Genomic DNA, 17,990 nt, shown 5'->3' on the forward strand with positions numbered 1-17,990 from the left:
AGTAAAACTTTCCAAGAAGAATGGGCTAAGAATATGAACAAAATTCTGAGAAGAGATTCCAGTGACCGAGAATCACTTTTAAAAATTAAATCTCACTGGGGCACCTGGGTGGCTCAGTCAGTTGAGCATCCAACTTCGGCTCAGGTCATGATCTCATGGTCTGTGGGTTCGAGCCCCGCGTCGGGCTCTCTGCTGACAGCTCAGAGCCTGTAGTCTGCTTCAGATTCTGTGTCTCTCTCTCTCTGACCCTCCCCCATTCGCGCTCTGTCTCTCTCTGTCTCAAAAATAAACATTAAAAAAAATTCTTTTTAATTAAATCTCACTAATCAAGAAAACCCAGTTTAACATATTCTTTTCCCATCACATTATTAAAGATTTTCAAAGCGAAGATACTCCGTAGTGTTGAGGGTATAGAAAACAGGACTCTGTTGTTTTGCTCGCTGGAGGAAGCTTCAGAATTTTCAGAAAAGCAATTGGGTGATAATATATGCATTGTCTAGATTCATTCAGGAAAAGACTACCCCTGAGTACCCAGCATGAGCCAAACCCTGCCCTGTGTGCTGGGGACAGAGCCCTGGACAAAATCCCCTGAATTCCCTGTCCTAGGGTCTGTTCTGTGTTCTAGCGGGGACAGCAGACAATTGGCACAATGTACTCCATGGTGGCATGTCACACGGGAGAAGTGCTAAGGAGAAAAATGGCAGGAAATGGGAATGTGGAATATCAGGAGAGCAGGGGCACTTTTTTTTTTTTTAAGGCAGAGTGGCCAAGAAGGGCCTCATTAAGATGATGCTTGCGGTGCCTGGGTGGCCCCGTCAGTTAGGTGACCGACTTCACCTCAGCTCATGATCTCACAGTCTGGGTTCAAGCCCCGCGTCGGGCTCTGTGCTGACAGCTCAGAGCCTGGAGCCAGCTTTGGATTCTGTGTCTCCCTCTCTCTCTCTCTGCCCCACCGCTACCTGAGCCGTCTCTCTGTCTCTCTCAAAAATAAACATTTTTAAGAAGTTAAAAAAAAAAAAAAAAAGATGATGTTTGAGTAAAGACCTTGGGAAGGTGAGATTACCTGTTAGGAATCTTTCCTCGGGGACTAGGAATTCAGCCAAAACTTACATGCAGAGATGTTGAGTATCATTCGTAACGGTTTTCACTGGGGAGAAAATATAAATATGCAGCAGTAGGCTAATTCTTGGTATATCCCAAACAGGGACTGCTCTACAGCCATGTAGCCAATTAAAATGGCCGTTCAAGAGCACTGAATGACGGGGATGGTTTTCGTGACATAATGTCAAAAAGACCAAGCAGGATGCATCACTGAGGGGCCTCACCCTGCAGCCGGTGGGGACTCTGTGGTCATCTCAGACCAGATTTCCATTCTGAGCAAGGCAAGACATATTAGTTAATGAAGAACTCAGACAAAATCATTTGAATGAAGTCTGTAGGATACTGAAAACTGAAACAGATAAAAGCACAGAGACTAAAAGATCTCAACACATGTCAACCGTATACACAGTTTCAACACTGATCTCAATTCTGTAACCACATGTATGCATGTGTGTATATGTGCGTGCGTGCACATAGGAGAACGCTGGAAATAAATACATCTCTTGATGGTGAAATTGCATGTCATTCGCATATTGGGGTTTTAAAAAAATCCCTACAATGAGCACGTATTCTTTTATTTCTTGACTGTTATTTTAAAAAAATCAAAAGAACCCCTTGACTCACCTTCTCCTAAAGGAAGCCGGAAGGAGAAGTTCTGTAAAATCCTGTATTTGTTTCATGCAGTAAACGTTTCATCGGCTGCCTGCTGTGTAATGAATACAGAGGCGCCCTGACATCCAGAGTGAGTCTTTGTCCTCACGGCCCAGTTAGAGGAGAAGAGGCCTAAAGGCAGTTCCCATCCACCGGCGTAGGTGACTCACTCAGACGCGAATGTAGGGAAAGGGCACTTGAGATGGGAATGAGGTAGGACATCGCGCGTGACAGAAGCAGACGGGGGAAGTGGACAGTGAGGAGAGAAAAGCAGGTTTAGGAAGAAGGTGGCGAATCCAGCCGTGGACGTACAGGGTGAGAGCTGCCCACAGGGAATCTAAGGGGAGATGTCCATCGGACAGTCGGGTGTAGGGGTGTGGGTCTTAGGGAGCTGGGGAGAGGGATTTGTAGGCCACGAGTGAGTGGTCAGAGGCGGAACTCTTCAGTGTGGAGCCATCTCCCAGTGATTATGTGAGGTAAGGAGAGAAGGGGGCCAAGGACAAAATTGTGGACAGCTGTCAGCAATTGAAAAGGGGGTGCCCGATGGCGACTGAGGAGCTGAGAGGGTCCGTACGAAAACACGCTGGCGGCGTAGAGAGAAAAGATCATCTCAATCCAAGGTCGATCTCTGACGACTTCCCGAATTGCTTTTCAGTAATAGCTTCCACCCGTGAGAATGATTTATTTATCCCTTGTGGACAATTGCAACTCAAACACACTTAGAAAATTACTGGCACGGTGGATGCTTTACCAGTATGTTCATTAAGGACATAAAATGATACAAAGTGACTCCCGCCGTCAAGTCACTTAGCAGGTGACACCAGCAGGACCACTGGTCTCATGGAGCTCTCCCGAGCTTGTTTTCCTTTGCTGGATAGTATGTTTGGCCGCACGGTAACATCTTGGTTCATCCTTCTTTTGACGGGCATTTCGGGCCTTTAGGAGCAGTGTCGCCATGAACACCGTGTGCGTCTCGGTCCATCTGGGTGCCTCTAGGACAGCAGTTGGCAGATCGAGGTTCACAGACCCTGGAGTGGGGGTGGGAAGTCTGTGAGCTCAGAAGGATCTCCATAATCACACAGAGACATAACATAATTGGTCCTTTGGCTCTGTGTTGACACTTGCCCTGATGGTGCGAAAGCAGTGGTGGGTAAACCCCCCCGGGGCACAACCCAGAACGTAATCGAAAGCCTGGGCCCCAGACCACCAGTAAGCATGTGTTTTCACTCCTAAGCAATCAGCATAGAAACTAACCAAAACCACCCTCATTTATCACTTAATACCCTTGATGAAGCAGTAACAAGTATAATTTTGTTAATAAATCTGTTGACCCTTGAGTACGTGTCTCTTGGATATTTTTTTTTTTTCAACGTTTATTTATTTTTAGGACAGAGAGAGACAGAGCATGAACGGGGGAGGGGCAGAGAGAGAGGGAGACACAGAATCGGAAACAGGCTCCAGGCTCTGAGCCATCAGCCCAGAGCCTGACGCGGGGCTCGAACTCCCGGACCGCGAGATCGTGACCTGGTTGAAGTCGGATGCTTAACCGACTGCGCCACCCAGGCGCCCCTTGGATATTTTTAATATTCTTTGTGACGACACACTGCTGCTACAGGCAGGGTATAAAGATTGTCTTGAGGGTGAGCATTTGTGTGATTACTTAACTCATGAGTTTTGAACTAGCCCTTTTTAATGGAACTTTTTTTTTTTTTTGGAGAAGGTGCGAGGCAGGGGCAGAGAGAGAGAGGGGGACAGAGGATCCAAAGCAGGCTCTGGGCTGACAGCAGAGAGCCCGATGTGGGGCCTGAAATCAAGAACCATGAGATCATGACCTGAGCCGAAGTTGGACACTTAACTGACTAAGCCACTCAGGTGCCCCAACGGGATGTTATTTTGATTTGAAAGAATAAGTGACAGACACCTATGGTTATTCAGACTTGGGTTTGGGGCAGACATTTCCTAAAAACTGAATGTAGTGAGCCTAGCACTTGAGCGGAAACACCTGATGGCATTTGTTGCCAATGACAAAATTCAGGCTTCCAAGAAAATTAGAATTTTGAAAAATTGATATCCGCCATTATGAACTTCTCAGAATTTTATGATAAAGTTGGTTCATTGATGTGGCGCACTTTTGTTTTATATGTATAATGAAATTTGTCAGCATTTGGAAGATCAGTGAACCAGTATTATCCAAATAACCAGTACATGATATTGAAAAATCATGCGTGAGTAAAAGATCCATTCTAAGTGCAAGGTGATCAGTGACTATGAATTTAACAAAGTATTAAAAATTCATTGAATCCAGGGGTGTCTGGCTGGCTCAGTTGGTAGAGCATGTGACTCTTGATCTCAGAGTCGCGAGTTCAAGCCCCACATTGGGCATGGAGATTACTTTAAAAAAAAAATTTTTTTTTAAAGTCCATTGAATCCAGATAGCAACTAACCTTTAACAAACTACTTTCTATCGAATTTTTACATAGTAGCAAAGAATATCCACAGTTATCCGGGGAAAAAAAAAAAAAAAGCTATTAAACTAAACCTCCCTTTTCCAACTGTGTATCTATATGAGGCTGGATTTTTCAGCCAAAACAAACATATCACCACAGGTTGCATACAGAAACAGATATGAGGGGGACACCTGGGTGGCTCAGTCATTGAGCGCCTGACTTAGGCTCAGGTCATGATCTCGTGGTTCATGAGTTTGAACCCCACGTTGGGCTCTGTGCTGACAGCTCAGAGCCTGGAGCCTGCTTCGGATTCTGTGTCTCCCTCTCTCTCTCTCAAAAATAAAATAAAAACATTAAAGAAAAGAAAAGAAGCAGATATGCCAACCCACCTGTCTCTTCTCTGAGGCCAGACATTAGACAGAATTGTCAGAATGTAAAGCAGTGCTACTCTTCTGACTAAACATTTTTGATTTTGGAAAAAATTGGGTTTTTTCACTTAAAGATATTTACATTAACATGTATGAGTTTATTATTTTCTAATGAATTGCTAAATATGTTTAAAATTTGTCTAATTTGGGGTGCCTGGGTGGCTCAGTCGGTCAAGCGTCCGACTTCAGCTCAGGTCATGATCTCACAGTTCGTGAGTTCGAGCCCCGCGTCGGGCTCTGTGCTGACAGCTCAGAGCCCGGAGCCTGCTTCACATTCTGGGTCTCCCTCTCTCTCTGCCCCTTCCTTGCTCATGCTCTGTCTCTCTCTGTCTCAAAAATAAATAAACATTTTAAAAATAATAAAAAATATAAAATTTGTCTAATTTATATCTAATAAATATTAATAGGTAAAAACCACATTAAACAAAAGTTCTTTGGGGTCCTCAGTAATCTTAAGAGTAAAGGTGGGGCACCTGGTTGGCTCAGTCAGTAGAGCATGTGACTCTTGATCTCAGGGTTATGGGTTCGAGCCCCATCTTGGATATAAAGATTACCTAAAAAATAAGATCTTTTTTTTTTTTTTCGTTTTTTCAAATACTTATTAAGTTCTAGTTAGTTGACATATGGTATAATATTGGTTCAGGAGTAGAATGTAGTGATATGGAATACCCAGTGTTCATCATAAAAAATAAAATCTTTAAAAAAAAAAAAAAAGCGTAAAGGTGTGCTGAGACCACAAAGTTTTGAGACCCATTGCCTCTAGGGTGTATCTGGTTGCAACATTGCTGGGCCCTGGGCTGTGCACATCTCTAGCGTCTCTAGGTGGTGTGTTTTCCGAAGGGATGTTACCAGTTTCCATCTCCACCGGTCACGGGCGAAAGTTCCAGTGCTGCACCTCCTTGCCAACACCAGTTCGAGTTCATGTTTCCGAGTTGACTGAGTCTGTAGCTGCATCTCCTTGTAATTCTGCTTTGCGTTTCCCTTAATCACAAGGAAGCTGATTATGGGCCTTTTGGATTTCCTTCCCCTTTGGTGGCATGCCCACCAAGTGTTCCACCCATTTTTTCCTATTGAATTGTCCCCCTTTTCGCTGATGGTTTGTAGCCAGTCGCTTATCCAGCTAGACTCATGGAGTGTGAATTCCTGGCGCGTCTGGCTCTTGCCAGCTTATGTTTGTGAGGTTTGTACGTGTTGTCTGTGGAGCTTGGCGTGAATATACTACAGCGTATCCAATCTGCTGCTGACAGACGTTTAGATCCTTCCACTGTTTAGTTATGTGACCAGTGATGCTCTGGATATATTCTTGTGTTTGGTATCATGTTGATGAACACACGTTCTTACTTTTAATGTAGTCGCTTGTATCAACAATTTCCTTTATGATTGGTTCTGTTTACTATTCAGGACGTCTTTCCCTACAGCAAGGTAGTAAGGATAATCCTTCCGTGGAGCTTCCAAAAGTTTTATAGTTTGTCTTTTGTACTCCGGTAGAAGCCATCTAGAAAGAGTCATGATATCTCACAGAGCAAATCCTCCCACTTTATTTTTTGGATTTTAGCAGGGTGGGGAAGTGGCTTCAAAAGCACCTTGGCCGTTCTTGGTGTCTTGCACATTTTGTATACGCATTACGTTCTGTCTGTCAAGTTCCATCAAAACAAACAAACAGAAAACTTGTTGGGATCTTATTGATTAGGTATTGATTCTTTAAATCAGTTTGGGGAGAGGGGCGCCTGGGCGGCTCTGTCGGTTGAGCGTCTGACTCTCAATTTTGGCTCAGGCCATGACCTCGCGGTTTGTGAGGTCGAGTCCTGGGTGGGGCTGTGTGCTGACAGCGCAGAGCCTGCTTAGGATTCTCTCCCCCTCTCTCTGCCCCTCCCCTGCTCACACACATGCACTCTCTCTTTCTCTCAAAATAAATAAATAAAACTCTGAAAAAAAAATTATTTTATATAAGTTTGAGGAGAACATGCCTCTTGACAAAATTGAGCCTTTCTACCCATGAGCATCATAGATCTGTTGCCATTTGTTTAGGTGCTCAGTAATATGTCTCCATAAGCTTTTTTTTTTTTAAAAAAAAGGATCTTATTTTTAAGTAATCTCTACACCTAACATGGGGCTCGAACTTATAACACCGAGATCACGAGTTGCACCCTCCACCGACTGAGTCAGCCACGTGGCCCTCTGTAAGCTTTGATAATTTTCTCTGTAAAGATCCTGCTTTTTTTCCAGCTTACTTCTAGGTACATCATATTTTTTATGCCGTTGGAAAGGGTATCTTTGTTATTACATTTTTTGTTTGCTGGTATTAGGTGATACAGTTAATTTTTTTTAACGTTTCTTTCTTTATTTATTTTGAAAGATTGCGTGTGAACAGGGGAGGGGCAGAGAGAGAGGGGGAGAGGGAGAATCCCAAGCAGGCTCCACGCTGTCAGCACAGAGCCCGACTCAGGGCTCAATACCCCAATACCATTCATTATTAAACACTGACTCTGTGCCCAGCAGTCTTGCAAAAACTCTCCTACTGATTTAAATAATTTATCTGTACCACCTTTTGGGTTTGCTGAATTGCATAGTCATATCATCTGAGATTAATGGCAGTTTTGCTTCATTTTCTTCCAGCCCTTATTTTATTTTATTTTATTTTATTTTATTTTCTAATTTTTTTTTTTATGTTTGTTTATTTCTTTTTCAACGTTTATTTATTTTTGGGACAGAGAGAGACAGAGCATGAACGGGGGAGGGACAGAGAGAGAGGGAGACACAGAATCAGAAACAGGCTCCGGGCTCTGAGCCATCAGCCCAGAGCCTGACGCGGGGCTCGAACTCACGGACCGCGAGATCGTGACCTGGCTGAAGTCGGACGCTTAACCGACTGCGCCACCCAGGCGCCCCTATGTTTGTTTACTTCTGAGACAGAGACAGACGAAGCATGAGCGGGGGAGGGGCAGAGACAGAGGGAGACACAGAATCCGAAGCAGGCTCCAGGCTCTGAGCTGTCAGCACAGAGCCCGACGCGGGGCTCGAACTCACAGACCGCGAGATCGTGACCTGAGCTGAAGTCGGTCGCTCAACCGACTCAGCCACCCAGGCGCCCCTATTTTATTTCTTTTTCTTACTTTACTGCTGACCTCTGGTGTGACGCAGGCTAGAAATGTAGTGATGGGGGGGTGGGGGGGGTGGGGGAGCATCCTTGTTCCTGGTCTCCATTTCCCCAATAAAGTGTGGCATTTGCAGAAGGCATTTTGTAGCTACCCTCTTCAGATTAAGGAGGTTCCCTTCTATTTATTGTTGACCTGAATGGTAGTGGTTTTTATCAGATGTTTTTTCCACATCCATTGAGATTATCTTGGTTTTTTGTGTTTAATCTTTAATCATCTTTAATCATCTAAAATGTACCAACTAGATTAATTCATTTTCTTTTTTTTTTTTAACATTTATTTATTTTTGAGACAGAGAGAGACAGAGCATGAACAGGGGAGGGTCAGAGAGAGAGGGAGACACAGAATCTGAAACAGGCTCCAGGCTCTGAGCTGCCAGCACAGAGCCCGACGCGGGGCTCGAACTCACGGACCGCGAGATCATGACCTGAGGTGAAGTCGGCCGCTTAACCGACTGAGCCACCCAGGCGCCCCGATTAATTCATTTTCTAATGTTAAGCCTAATTTGAGCTGATCAGATAAGTCTAGCAGGCTCATGACTTACATTATGCTTTGGGTATACTGCTGGATTCAGTTTGCTAAACTCTTGTTTAGGATTTTTGCATTTGTGTTCAGAAACGAGGTTGACTTCTGACTTTCCTTTCTCTTGAGGCCCATGTGAGGCTTTGCACCAGGAAGTGAGGTGGGTGCGTTCTCCCTTTTTCTATTCTCGGGGAGACTTTATGTAAGATTGGATTGTCCTCTTGCAAGTTTCATGGAAACCATCTGTAACACCATCTGGGCTTTGAGTTTGTGTTTAAGGAAAGATCTTTGACCACCACCAATTCACCTCCTTTAATGGTTATACAACTCTTTAAGTTTTCTGTTTTTTTCAGATACTGCTGTTTTTTTCTAGAAATTTTTCTCGTTCATCTAAGTCCTCAAATACCTTTAACGTTTGCAACACAGGTGGTGATACCTCCTTGTCATCCTTGATAATGGTCATTTGTGCTTTCTGTCTTGTCTTCACGATGGGTTTTACCAGAGGTTTGTCCATTTGATTATTAGCTCTCCCAGAGAGCCAACTTTAGCTTTTTTGCTTCTTTGTTTCTTCTTCTTTTCCTATGTTTGTTGTGCTTCATGGATCTCTATTTTTATCATTTCCTTCTTTCCCCTTTCATATTTTTTGTTGTTTCTTGTTAACTTCTGGATATAGGCCTCTAGGTCATGAATTTCTTTTCTGTTTTATTCATTTTTTAACATTACCCTCCAAGTGCTGCTTTAGCTATAGCCCAGCGTGTATAAATAGTGTTTGCATGAGTCATTCAAATTCAGAGAATTTTTTAAATATCTGATAAGCTCTTCTTAGTTCAGTAGGTGATTCAAAGTGTGTTTCTTAAAATATAAGATTTTCTAGTTGACATTTTATATGGATTTCTAGATTGTGGTCAGACAGTCTGCTGTCTGTCTAATTTCAGCTCTTCGAAATGCACAAAAATTAGTAAAAACAAAGTGGCCATCATACGGTTTTGTAGTCTGCCTTTTATACTTAGTAACCTTGGTGCTTTGAAGTTTATTTTTAATTGTTCGGTTTACTGCCAAGCTTAAATGGAAGTAAATTTGCCTGGAATTCAAAATAACTCTTAAGGGACGCCTGGCTGGTTTATTTCATAGAACATGTAATTCTTGACCTCGGGGTCATGAGTTCGAGCCCCATGTTGGGTGTGGAGCCTACTTAAAAATAAAATCTATAAAAAAAATAAAAATAAAAAAAAAAATAAATAAATAAAATCTATAAAAACAAAACAAAACAAAGTGACTTTTTAAATCTGCCAGCATAAAACCTTATACAGGGGCACCTGGATGACTCAGTTGGTTGAGCCTCCAACTCTTGATTTCAGCTCGGGTCATGATCTCACGGTTCGCGAGGTCAATCCCCACGTCAGGCTCTATGCTGACAGCATGGATCCTGCTTGAGATTCTCTCTCTCGCTGCCCCTTCCCCACTTGTGCATGCTCGCTCGCTCTCTCGCTCTCTCTCTTTCTCAAAACAAATAAATAAATAAACATTAAAAAAAAAAAAGGTATACAAAAACTCTGCAGTGGAAAGAGCACTTGATTTTCCTTTGACTTGAAGTAGTTCTGTCATTGCGTCCGGCCCCACACTGTCAAATAGATTCCCACGTGTTTATTTCTTCGGACAGGACCTGTCTTATTTATTATATCACTTTAGCCAGGGTCCGCCACATTTCTCTTCCAGTTCTTTTTTTTTATATATTTTTTTTCTTGAGTACGGTTTCCATACAACGTGACATTAGTTTCAGGTGTACAAGCTAGTGACCCCGCTTCCCTGTGTGCTGTGCTCACGACAAGTGTGGCTGCCATCTGCTGTCACCATACAACGCGAAATTACAACTTCACGGGTCAGCCACATTTTTTTTCAGCTTCTACGTACAGCCCGTTTGCAGTGAGCAGAGGGACTAAAAATCAACTGTTTGTTGGTTTTTCCGCAGGCCCGAGGTATGAAGAAGCAGGTCATTGACGACTTCATCACCCAAAACAAGTATCTACTAGCAGCCAGGCTCACCAGCCAGAAGTTGTTCCATGAGCTGTGCCCCGTGAAACGGTCTCACCGACAGAGGAAGTAAGGACTCAAGGCTTTGTCCCTGTCTGTCACTACAATAGAGAGGCCACGGCACATTCTTCTGCAGGGCGATTAAACATCTAGCTGTGACGGTCAGAACTTTCTCTGTAGGTAACACGTACCGACTGCCCACTCTGTTAGTAGTGGGGTGTGTGAATCCAGGGTGCCAGCCTGGCCCAGGGGGCAGAGAGGATCTCCCTAATTCGCAACCCGTTAGCTGAGGCCAGGAGGACGAACAGACTTGGGCCAGTTGTCAGGGACAGTCTGGGTCCCTTTAAAGAAGCACAGATACGAGAGAGTCCCTGCTCCTACAAGAGCGTCGCACACAGGGCGAGCCTTCAGAGGCCCGGGAGCGGGGCTGGGGCAGCAGCTAACCCTAGGGAGCTGTAGGACACTGAGGAAACGGTCAGATAATTAGCAGGGAGTGGAAGGCCGAGGCACATTTGTTCATACAGGGCGTCTAAAAAGTCTGGAAATACAGGGAAAATGTCTTTTTAGACATTTCTGGGATGAATGAATCAGTGGCTTTAAATGTAGGGCTAGTTCACTGGGAGACGTGTCTAGATAGGAAAGGAAACGTATATTTACTTGAAAATATAACTAAAATCTGATTTAAAGTGAGGAAATTTCCCGGTTTCCAGATTTGTCTGATTCCTTTATTCCTTCATAAGACTAAGAGAGAAGAAAGACGTTAGCTCGATATAAAGAAGTATATCCCGGACCCTGAGGATTGTTGTGTTTGTGGCCCTCGGAAAATCTCCCATATCCACCCTGTTCTCACCTGTGTTGCCCCTGCCGCCCTAGAGCAGGCCACCGGCACCTGTCGAGAGACCCTGCTAGCCTTCTAACCAGTCTCTGCTTCCATACCCCTCTTGGGCCTTCCACACGGTTCTCCACACGTCAGCCAGGGATCTTACTGGAACTGTGATTTGGGCCCGGTCTCTCTCCATCAGAGGGTCTTTGTCTTGCGGTCCTCTCCGCCTGGAATGCCCTGACCCCTTTCTTTCGGCTTCTGCTCACCTCTGGGAGGTGACGTGTCCCTGAGCAATCTGTCTAATGGAGTGTGGCTCCCCCCCCCGCCGGACTCTCTCTCTCTCCTCCTCTTCTTTTTCATAACACTAGTTACTGCTTGTCACGATGTATCTATTCATGTGTGGTCCAACTTCCCCACTAGACTCTAAGCTCCACAAGGGCAAGAACGTTGTCCATCTTAGCAGGCATACGGTAAGTGCTTCCTAAATATTTGGGAGAAAGAGGGGCGCCTGGGGGGCTCAGTCGGTTAGGCATCTGACTTCGGCTGAGGTCGTGATCTCCCAGTTCGTGGGTTTATGCCCTGCACAGGGCTCTGTGCTGACAGCTCAGAGCCTGGAGCCTGCTTTGGATTCTGTGTCTTCCTCTCTCTCTGTCCCTCCCCCACTTGCATTCTCTTTCTCTCTCTCTCTCTCTCTCTCTCTCAAAAAATAAATAAACATAAAATTTTTTAAAAAATATTTTGGAGAATGAATAAATGATGAGCTACACTTACCCTTGGAAAGCTTGCAAAGGAAGCCCTTCAGAATGAGGCTCAGAGACCCCCAGCCCAAGATAGATTTGAACAACCCTGCCTGTGGCAGAAGAACGACAACAGTTGGCTTCTGGAAGCCCTTCTGCATCAAGGACTCAGAGCCGTTGCCCTGAAAGAAATTCCTGGGCAGCTGGGTGGCTTAGGCGGTTGAGCAGCTGACTTGGGCACAGGTCATGATCTCACGGTTGACGAGTTCGAGCCCCGCGTCGGGCTCTCTGCCGTCAGCGCAGAGCCTGCTTCCGACCCCTGGCCCCCCTTGCTCTCTGCCCCTCCCCTGCTTGCTCTCTCTCTCTCTCTCTCTCTCTCAAAAATAAATAAACATTAAAAAAAGAGAGAGAAAGAAAGAAATTCCTAAGTGTGGTAAAGTTTGCTTTGGGGAAGACATCACCAGTCTGGAAAAGAACAGGTCATCGGTGACTTGGAAATCCCTCGTTGGAGACCTTCTCACACCCGGCTTTCGTCTGTCAAGTGAGCGCCTGCTCCTCGTCGCCTTCACCTGCCGTCACAGATCCTAGCCTTGGCCTCGGAGATCAGTTCATAAAGTCTTCTCTTTTGTTGTTGTGCAGGTACTGTGTGGTTTTACTGACTCCCGAGGCTACCAAGCTGGGGAAACCCTTTGAGGCTTTCCTGTCCTTTGCCCTGGCAAACACACAGGACACAGTGAGATTCGTGCACATCTACAGTAACCGGCAGCAGGAGTTTGCCACCACCTTATTACCGGACAGTGATACGTTTCCAGGAAGATCCGCGGTGAGTCATGGATTCTCTTCTGACTCTGAGCTCTTGACAAGCTCATGGCGCCTGATACTGTTTCCTCCTCCTTTGGGAGTTTTGAATACGGATTCCAGGGGTCCAGAAATCTCTGAGCCTGTTTTGAAAGCCTACTCCTAAAACAGTCTTGGACCTTGGGGATTTCACCTCCTAGATTTTCAGCCTTAGACCTTCACAGAAAGCATCTTTCCTATGGGTAAAGGTTCAGGAGTGTCAGTTCTTTTCCCCAGTTTTTCTCCCCATGCCGGGTCTAGTCTTAGAGTACCTACTTTGTAAAATCTTCTTTAGACCACCAGTAAAAGGCTTTCAAAATTTCTCCCTCCTTTACTTCTGCCTCTTTGCACTTCATTTTAACTGATCTCTCCTTCCCTTCCCTTCCCCTCCTTTGTCATCACTCTACAGAAGCATTAAATCCTCTCTTTGTCATCTTTTTGGTAATCATGGAAAATCTCTCGAAACGAGAAAGTTTCTTTATTATATTAAGTCAGAGGTTACAGAAAAAAGTCTACTCAGAAGAAAGAGCTTTAACTTTTAGCAAAAGCTGTGGAAAGTCACCATAGTTTCTTTGCCAGAAAAAAAGTGTAAATCTCTTGCACATATTTTCTACCGATCCATATCTGTGTTTGAGTTCATTGCTGACTCCACTGGATCCTTTTTTCCACCCCCGCTGAAAAAAGACCAAACAGGAACTTCCCATTCTTTTGGAAAGACTTCTGATGGCTTCCTCTCTTTTCCCGCCAGGTGTCTATCTTGGAAAGGCGCACCACGGGAGGAAGGGTAGTGTATAAAACCCTCGAAGCTCCCTGGACAGGGAGTGAGAGCGATAAATTCACCCTCCTGGGCTATCTCGACCAGCTGCGCAGAGACCCCGCTCTCCTGTCCTCGGAGGCAGTGCTCCCCGACCTGACCGATGAACTTGCCCCTGTAAGCACGTGGCCCAGGAGAGGGGGCTCCGGGCAGGGCTCGTGAGGAGCCTGAGCAGAGGCTGGCAGCACGCTGTCGTGGGCAAGGACTTCTCCCCCCTGGGGTTCAGGCGCCCCGTCCTGACCGACGTGTGTTTTCTCTCCCAACAGATCTTCCTCCTCCGGTGGCTCTACTCCGCTTCCGACTACATCTCGGACTGCTGGGACAGCATATTTCACAACAACTGGTGGGAACATTGCTACATTGAATTTCTCTTTCTCCAATGCTAGTAGAACCCCTGTGTTTCTTTTGAAAACTCTGTCCTTCGATTTCAGTGTAAACTTGATCCAGACAAGTGGCAGGTCGTGTACACGTTTCCGACACGTGTTCGTTCCCTTTTTCTTTCTTGAAGTCACTTCACTTTTTACGTGTTTGCTGATTGACCCTTTCCCACTGGTTGGGTGAGAAAGGATCACCCGGGGCCGTGCTTGCACGCGGCACAGCCCGGGCCTGTCCTCTCCATCGAGGCGCCCCTGATGCCCAGCCCGGGGCCTGGCCCACGCGGGGGCCGGCGTAGAGACGTACAAACCCATCAGTGAGTTAACCGGAGAAGGGAGGCATGTCCCACCCCCACCCCCCAAAGTACCGCGAGCTCCTGAAGGACAGAGCCACGTCGCCCTCACGTCGGCGATTCCTGGCACCCAGCACAGCTCCTGACAAATGGCAGGCCTCGGAGGACTGTCGGTGGGCGAATGAAATTTTAGAGCGCCGGTCCTAGAGGAAATTGCGAAAGGTCACCTTTTTCTTCCTGCTCTACCCCCTTTGGGCCGTGTCTGAATTATTCTGGCCAGAAAAAAATCAAAATAAAGGAAATAGTCCCACAGACTTTTTAGCCACCGATACCACCCTTGACATCAGAATGTTCTCCCACATTCACAACGTAAATCCTCTGACTTCCTTCTGCAGAACTTACTAAGCAGAACCTATTACGTTGCGACAAAATATCAAAATTTTATTTATTTGTTTTAAAGTTTATCTTAGCATGAGCAGGGGAGAGACAGAGACAGAGAGAGAGAGAGAGAGAGAGAGAGAGAGAATCCCAAGCAGACTGCATGCTGTCAGTGTAGAGCGTGATGTGGGGCTCGAACTCACAAACCATGAGATCATGACCTGAGCCGAAATCAAGGGTCAGACGCTTAACCGACTGAGCCTCCCAGGCGCCCCGTAATATCAAGCTTTTGGAATAAGCAGTCGGAGCTAAAATGGTGAGGGAAAAACTGTCCGCTTTCCCCACCATCACCCTCACCCTCAAAAGAAACCTCTATTTGTATGAAACTAGAAAGTGTTTATTGATACGAAGCCTTTTTGGTTTGGGGTTTTTTTGGTTTTGGTTTTTTTGTTTTGTTTTGTTCTTTTGGTTTTTTTTTGGTTTTGTTTGAGTCAGGGAGAAGATACCTCGTATCATGAACTGAGGTCACAGCAGCCCATCCAGAGCTGACCAGGGTTTATTCCCTTTGTTTTAGGCGGGAAATGATGCCCCTTCTGTCCCTGGTCTTCTCTGCCCTCTTCATCCTCTTTGGCACAGTCATCGTTCAGGCTTTCAGGTAAATGCCTGTGTGGCTTCTCAGTGGGATTTCCCAAGGGTGGGCCCCACACCTCGGGGTCATTTGTACTGTTCCTTCTGTAAAACTCTGTTTCTTTTTCTTTTTTTTTTTTTAAATTTTTTTAATGTTTATTTACTTTTGAGAGAGAAAGAATGAGAGTGAGCATGAGCGGGGGAGGGGCAGAGAGAGAGGGAGACACAGCATCCAAAGCAGGCTCCAGGCTCTGAGCTGTCAGCACAGAGCCCGACGCGGGGCTCGAACTCACCAACCTCGTGATCATGACCTGAGCCGAAGTTGCATGCTTAACCGACTGAGCCACCCAGACGCCCCTAAACTCCTTGTTTCTTACTTTAGTGACTCGAACGATGAGCGAGAGTCAAACCCTCCAGATAAAGAGGAAGTCCACGAGAAGGCTGGGAAGACTGAGCCAAGCTTCACCAAAGAAAACAGCAGGTTTCTCTAACGGGACACCAAACCCACCCCCACCACACCACCCCGGCAGGAGAGCCACAGGCCGAGTTGGTCTGACAGAGCGGTGTTCCAGAACCAGTCTATACACGCACTCGGGTTCACCTCCTTGTGTGTGAGATGTGAATTTAGGGGCAAGTCAGCCGCCGGCGAGTGTTTACTGAGACCCCGTAGGGCTTTAGACACAGGACCTACTTGCCTTCTACTCAGTACCTGCAGGCTCTCGATCTCAAATTTAATAATGGGGGCAGGAGGCCAAGTATGTCAGAGCCACTAGACGAGCCAGACGCAGAGAAGGGTGCATCACCATAACCGTGGTGAGCGCTTTCATCCGGTCCTAAAGCCGCTTCTCCACCAGCTGAACAGTAGCATCTGAAAGGCTCTTCGTAGGCCCAGGACCACCAAGGAGGGACCGTCCCTGTCCTGCCAGGGTGCCAGGCTCGAGAATATTAAATAACCTGTCTAGTCTGGTTGGAACAGAGCATTTTCTTCCTCCTATTTTTTTTTTCCCCAAAGTAATGGCATTCCCCTGTCCTGATAACATCTTAATTCCTCACTATCTCCCCACAGCAAGATCCCTAAAAAGGGCTTCGTGGAGGTAACGGAACTCACAGACGTGACATACACCAGTAACCTGGTCCGCCTGAGGCCGGGCCACATGAACGTGGTCCTCATCCTGTCAGACCCCACCAAGACCAGCCTACTGCAGAAGTTCGCTTTGGAGGTCTACACATTCACTGGGTAAGCTCGTGGGAGGGAGAGCAGGGGAGGGCACGTTCGGGTGAGGGGGGAGCTGGAGGACAGTTTCACCCTTTTCCCCTTGACCACGGGGGGCTCCTGGCTTGCAGCGAGATGTTGGCTGTGACCTCTTCTCCCCTTGACTCCCTGTCCCGATGCTTCTGAACAGAAGAGCTCCCCCCCCCAACCCCCCCCGCCGGCTTCTTCCCTGAGCCTTTCAGGGAGCTCTACCCTGTCGCTCTCGTGTGTTTTTACTGAAGCCGGACACCGAGAGGGACACAGGGGACACCCAGCAGGAGACAGGGCGATGGGGCAAGCAGAGCGTGGCACGTGTTGAAGCAGCCCTCAGGTCCCAGGGGAATCCCCCATTCTGCCCATCTCCGGGCCCCACCCGACGCAACGCCTCCTCCTGCCACTTGAAATCTGACTGAGGCATTCGTGTCCCCTGCGGTTAAAGGCGTCAGGATGTGCCCTAAGTCTTTCTTCTGTCCTTCCGGCAGGAGCAGCTGCCTGCACTTCTCCTTCCTGAGTCTGGACAAACACAGAGAATGGCTGGAGTACTTGCTGGAGTTTGCTCAAGATGCAGCCCCGATCCCAAACCAGTATGACAAGCATTTCATGGAACGGGACTACACGGGTTACGTGCTGGCCCTGAACGGCCACAAGAAATACTTCTGCCTCTTCAAGCCCCAGAAAGCAGTGGAAGAGGAGGAAGCCATGGGGTCTGGCGGTGCCCTTGACTCTTCCCTCCATCTGGGCGAATCGCGGGGGAAACCTTCCTGTGGCCTTGGACCCAGGCCCGTCAAAGGAAAATTGAGCAAGTTGTCCTTATGGATGGAGCGGCTGCTGGAAGGCTCCTTACAGAGGTTTTATATCCCGTCGTGGCCCGAACTAGACTGAGAGGGGCTCAAGAGAGACTTAAACTCTTCAGGCTTTTTAATAGGCCCCTGCGAACAGGCCTTTTCAGGACTCAGCCTATCACCGAGGACAGAGAATAGATTCTAGATTATTCTTCTGGAACAATGGCTAGAAGAATCTTTCCTTTGTCCTGTTCTAACCTAGGAGTGAAAAACACCTCAAGCTGAATCCCCCAGATCAAAAGATTTTCCTGTGGGTTTCTCCGCCCTCGTTTGAATGCCACACCATTTAAAGCAGACTGCTCACTCCCTCTTTTTTTGTCGTCCCGTCCCGTCCCGTCACATGCTCACACCTCGCTCCCCTGTCCTGTCTCTGTGCTGTGGGAGAAGCTGGGGGCTCCAGCCCGCAGCGGTACCCAGACGGAACCTCGCGAGCCCGGAGTGCTGGTCGGGTCGCTTCCCGCCCCACCCCCGCTCTGCTTCTGCCCCGGTGCATGCTGCGTCACCCGGACAGCCCACGGCAGCTTCTAGGCCCTGCATCCCAAAAGGCCCGGTTCCAAGCAACCTTAACGTTTGATAGTTTTTCCAGTAGTCAGTGGCTAAAAGTACATTTGGGGGGTATCCCCCTGCCCCAGTTTGGCAGCCAGAGTTTTCAAAGGCTGGGGATAAGTGGGGGCTCTG

At 46.9% G+C, this 17,990-nt stretch overlaps 1 protein-coding gene across 3 annotated transcripts in view; it reads left to right on the forward strand.

Moving 5' to 3' along the window:
- The window catches only part of DNAJC16 (DnaJ heat shock protein family (Hsp40) member C16), a 41,475-nt gene extending 23,867 nt beyond the window's left edge, over window positions 1-17,608 (forward strand). For 2 of the 3 annotated variants that reach the window (XM_043573824.1, XM_043573826.1), the window contains 8 exons: window positions 10,274-10,404; window positions 12,535-12,718; window positions 13,481-13,663; window positions 13,813-13,889; window positions 15,166-15,246; window positions 15,601-15,699; window positions 16,285-16,455; window positions 16,953-17,608. In XM_043573824.1, coding sequence (XP_043429759.1) covers window positions 10,274-10,404; window positions 12,535-12,718; window positions 13,481-13,663; window positions 13,813-13,889; window positions 15,166-15,246; window positions 15,601-15,699; window positions 16,285-16,455; window positions 16,953-17,352 — 1,326 coding nt within the window. In that variant the 3' untranslated portion in view covers window positions 17,353-17,608. The remainder of the gene's footprint in view (window positions 1-10,273; window positions 10,405-12,534; window positions 12,719-13,480; window positions 13,664-13,812; window positions 13,890-15,165; window positions 15,247-15,600; window positions 15,700-16,284; window positions 16,456-16,952) is intronic. The other variant, XM_043573825.1, reaches the window with a different exon arrangement.
- Window positions 17,609-17,990: the final 382 nt, after the last annotated feature.

This window comes from Prionailurus bengalensis, chromosome C1 (assembly GCF_016509475.1).
Source record: "Prionailurus bengalensis isolate Pbe53 chromosome C1, Fcat_Pben_1.1_paternal_pri, whole genome shotgun sequence".
Taxonomy (NCBI): Eukaryota; Metazoa; Chordata; class Mammalia; order Carnivora; family Felidae; genus Prionailurus; species Prionailurus bengalensis.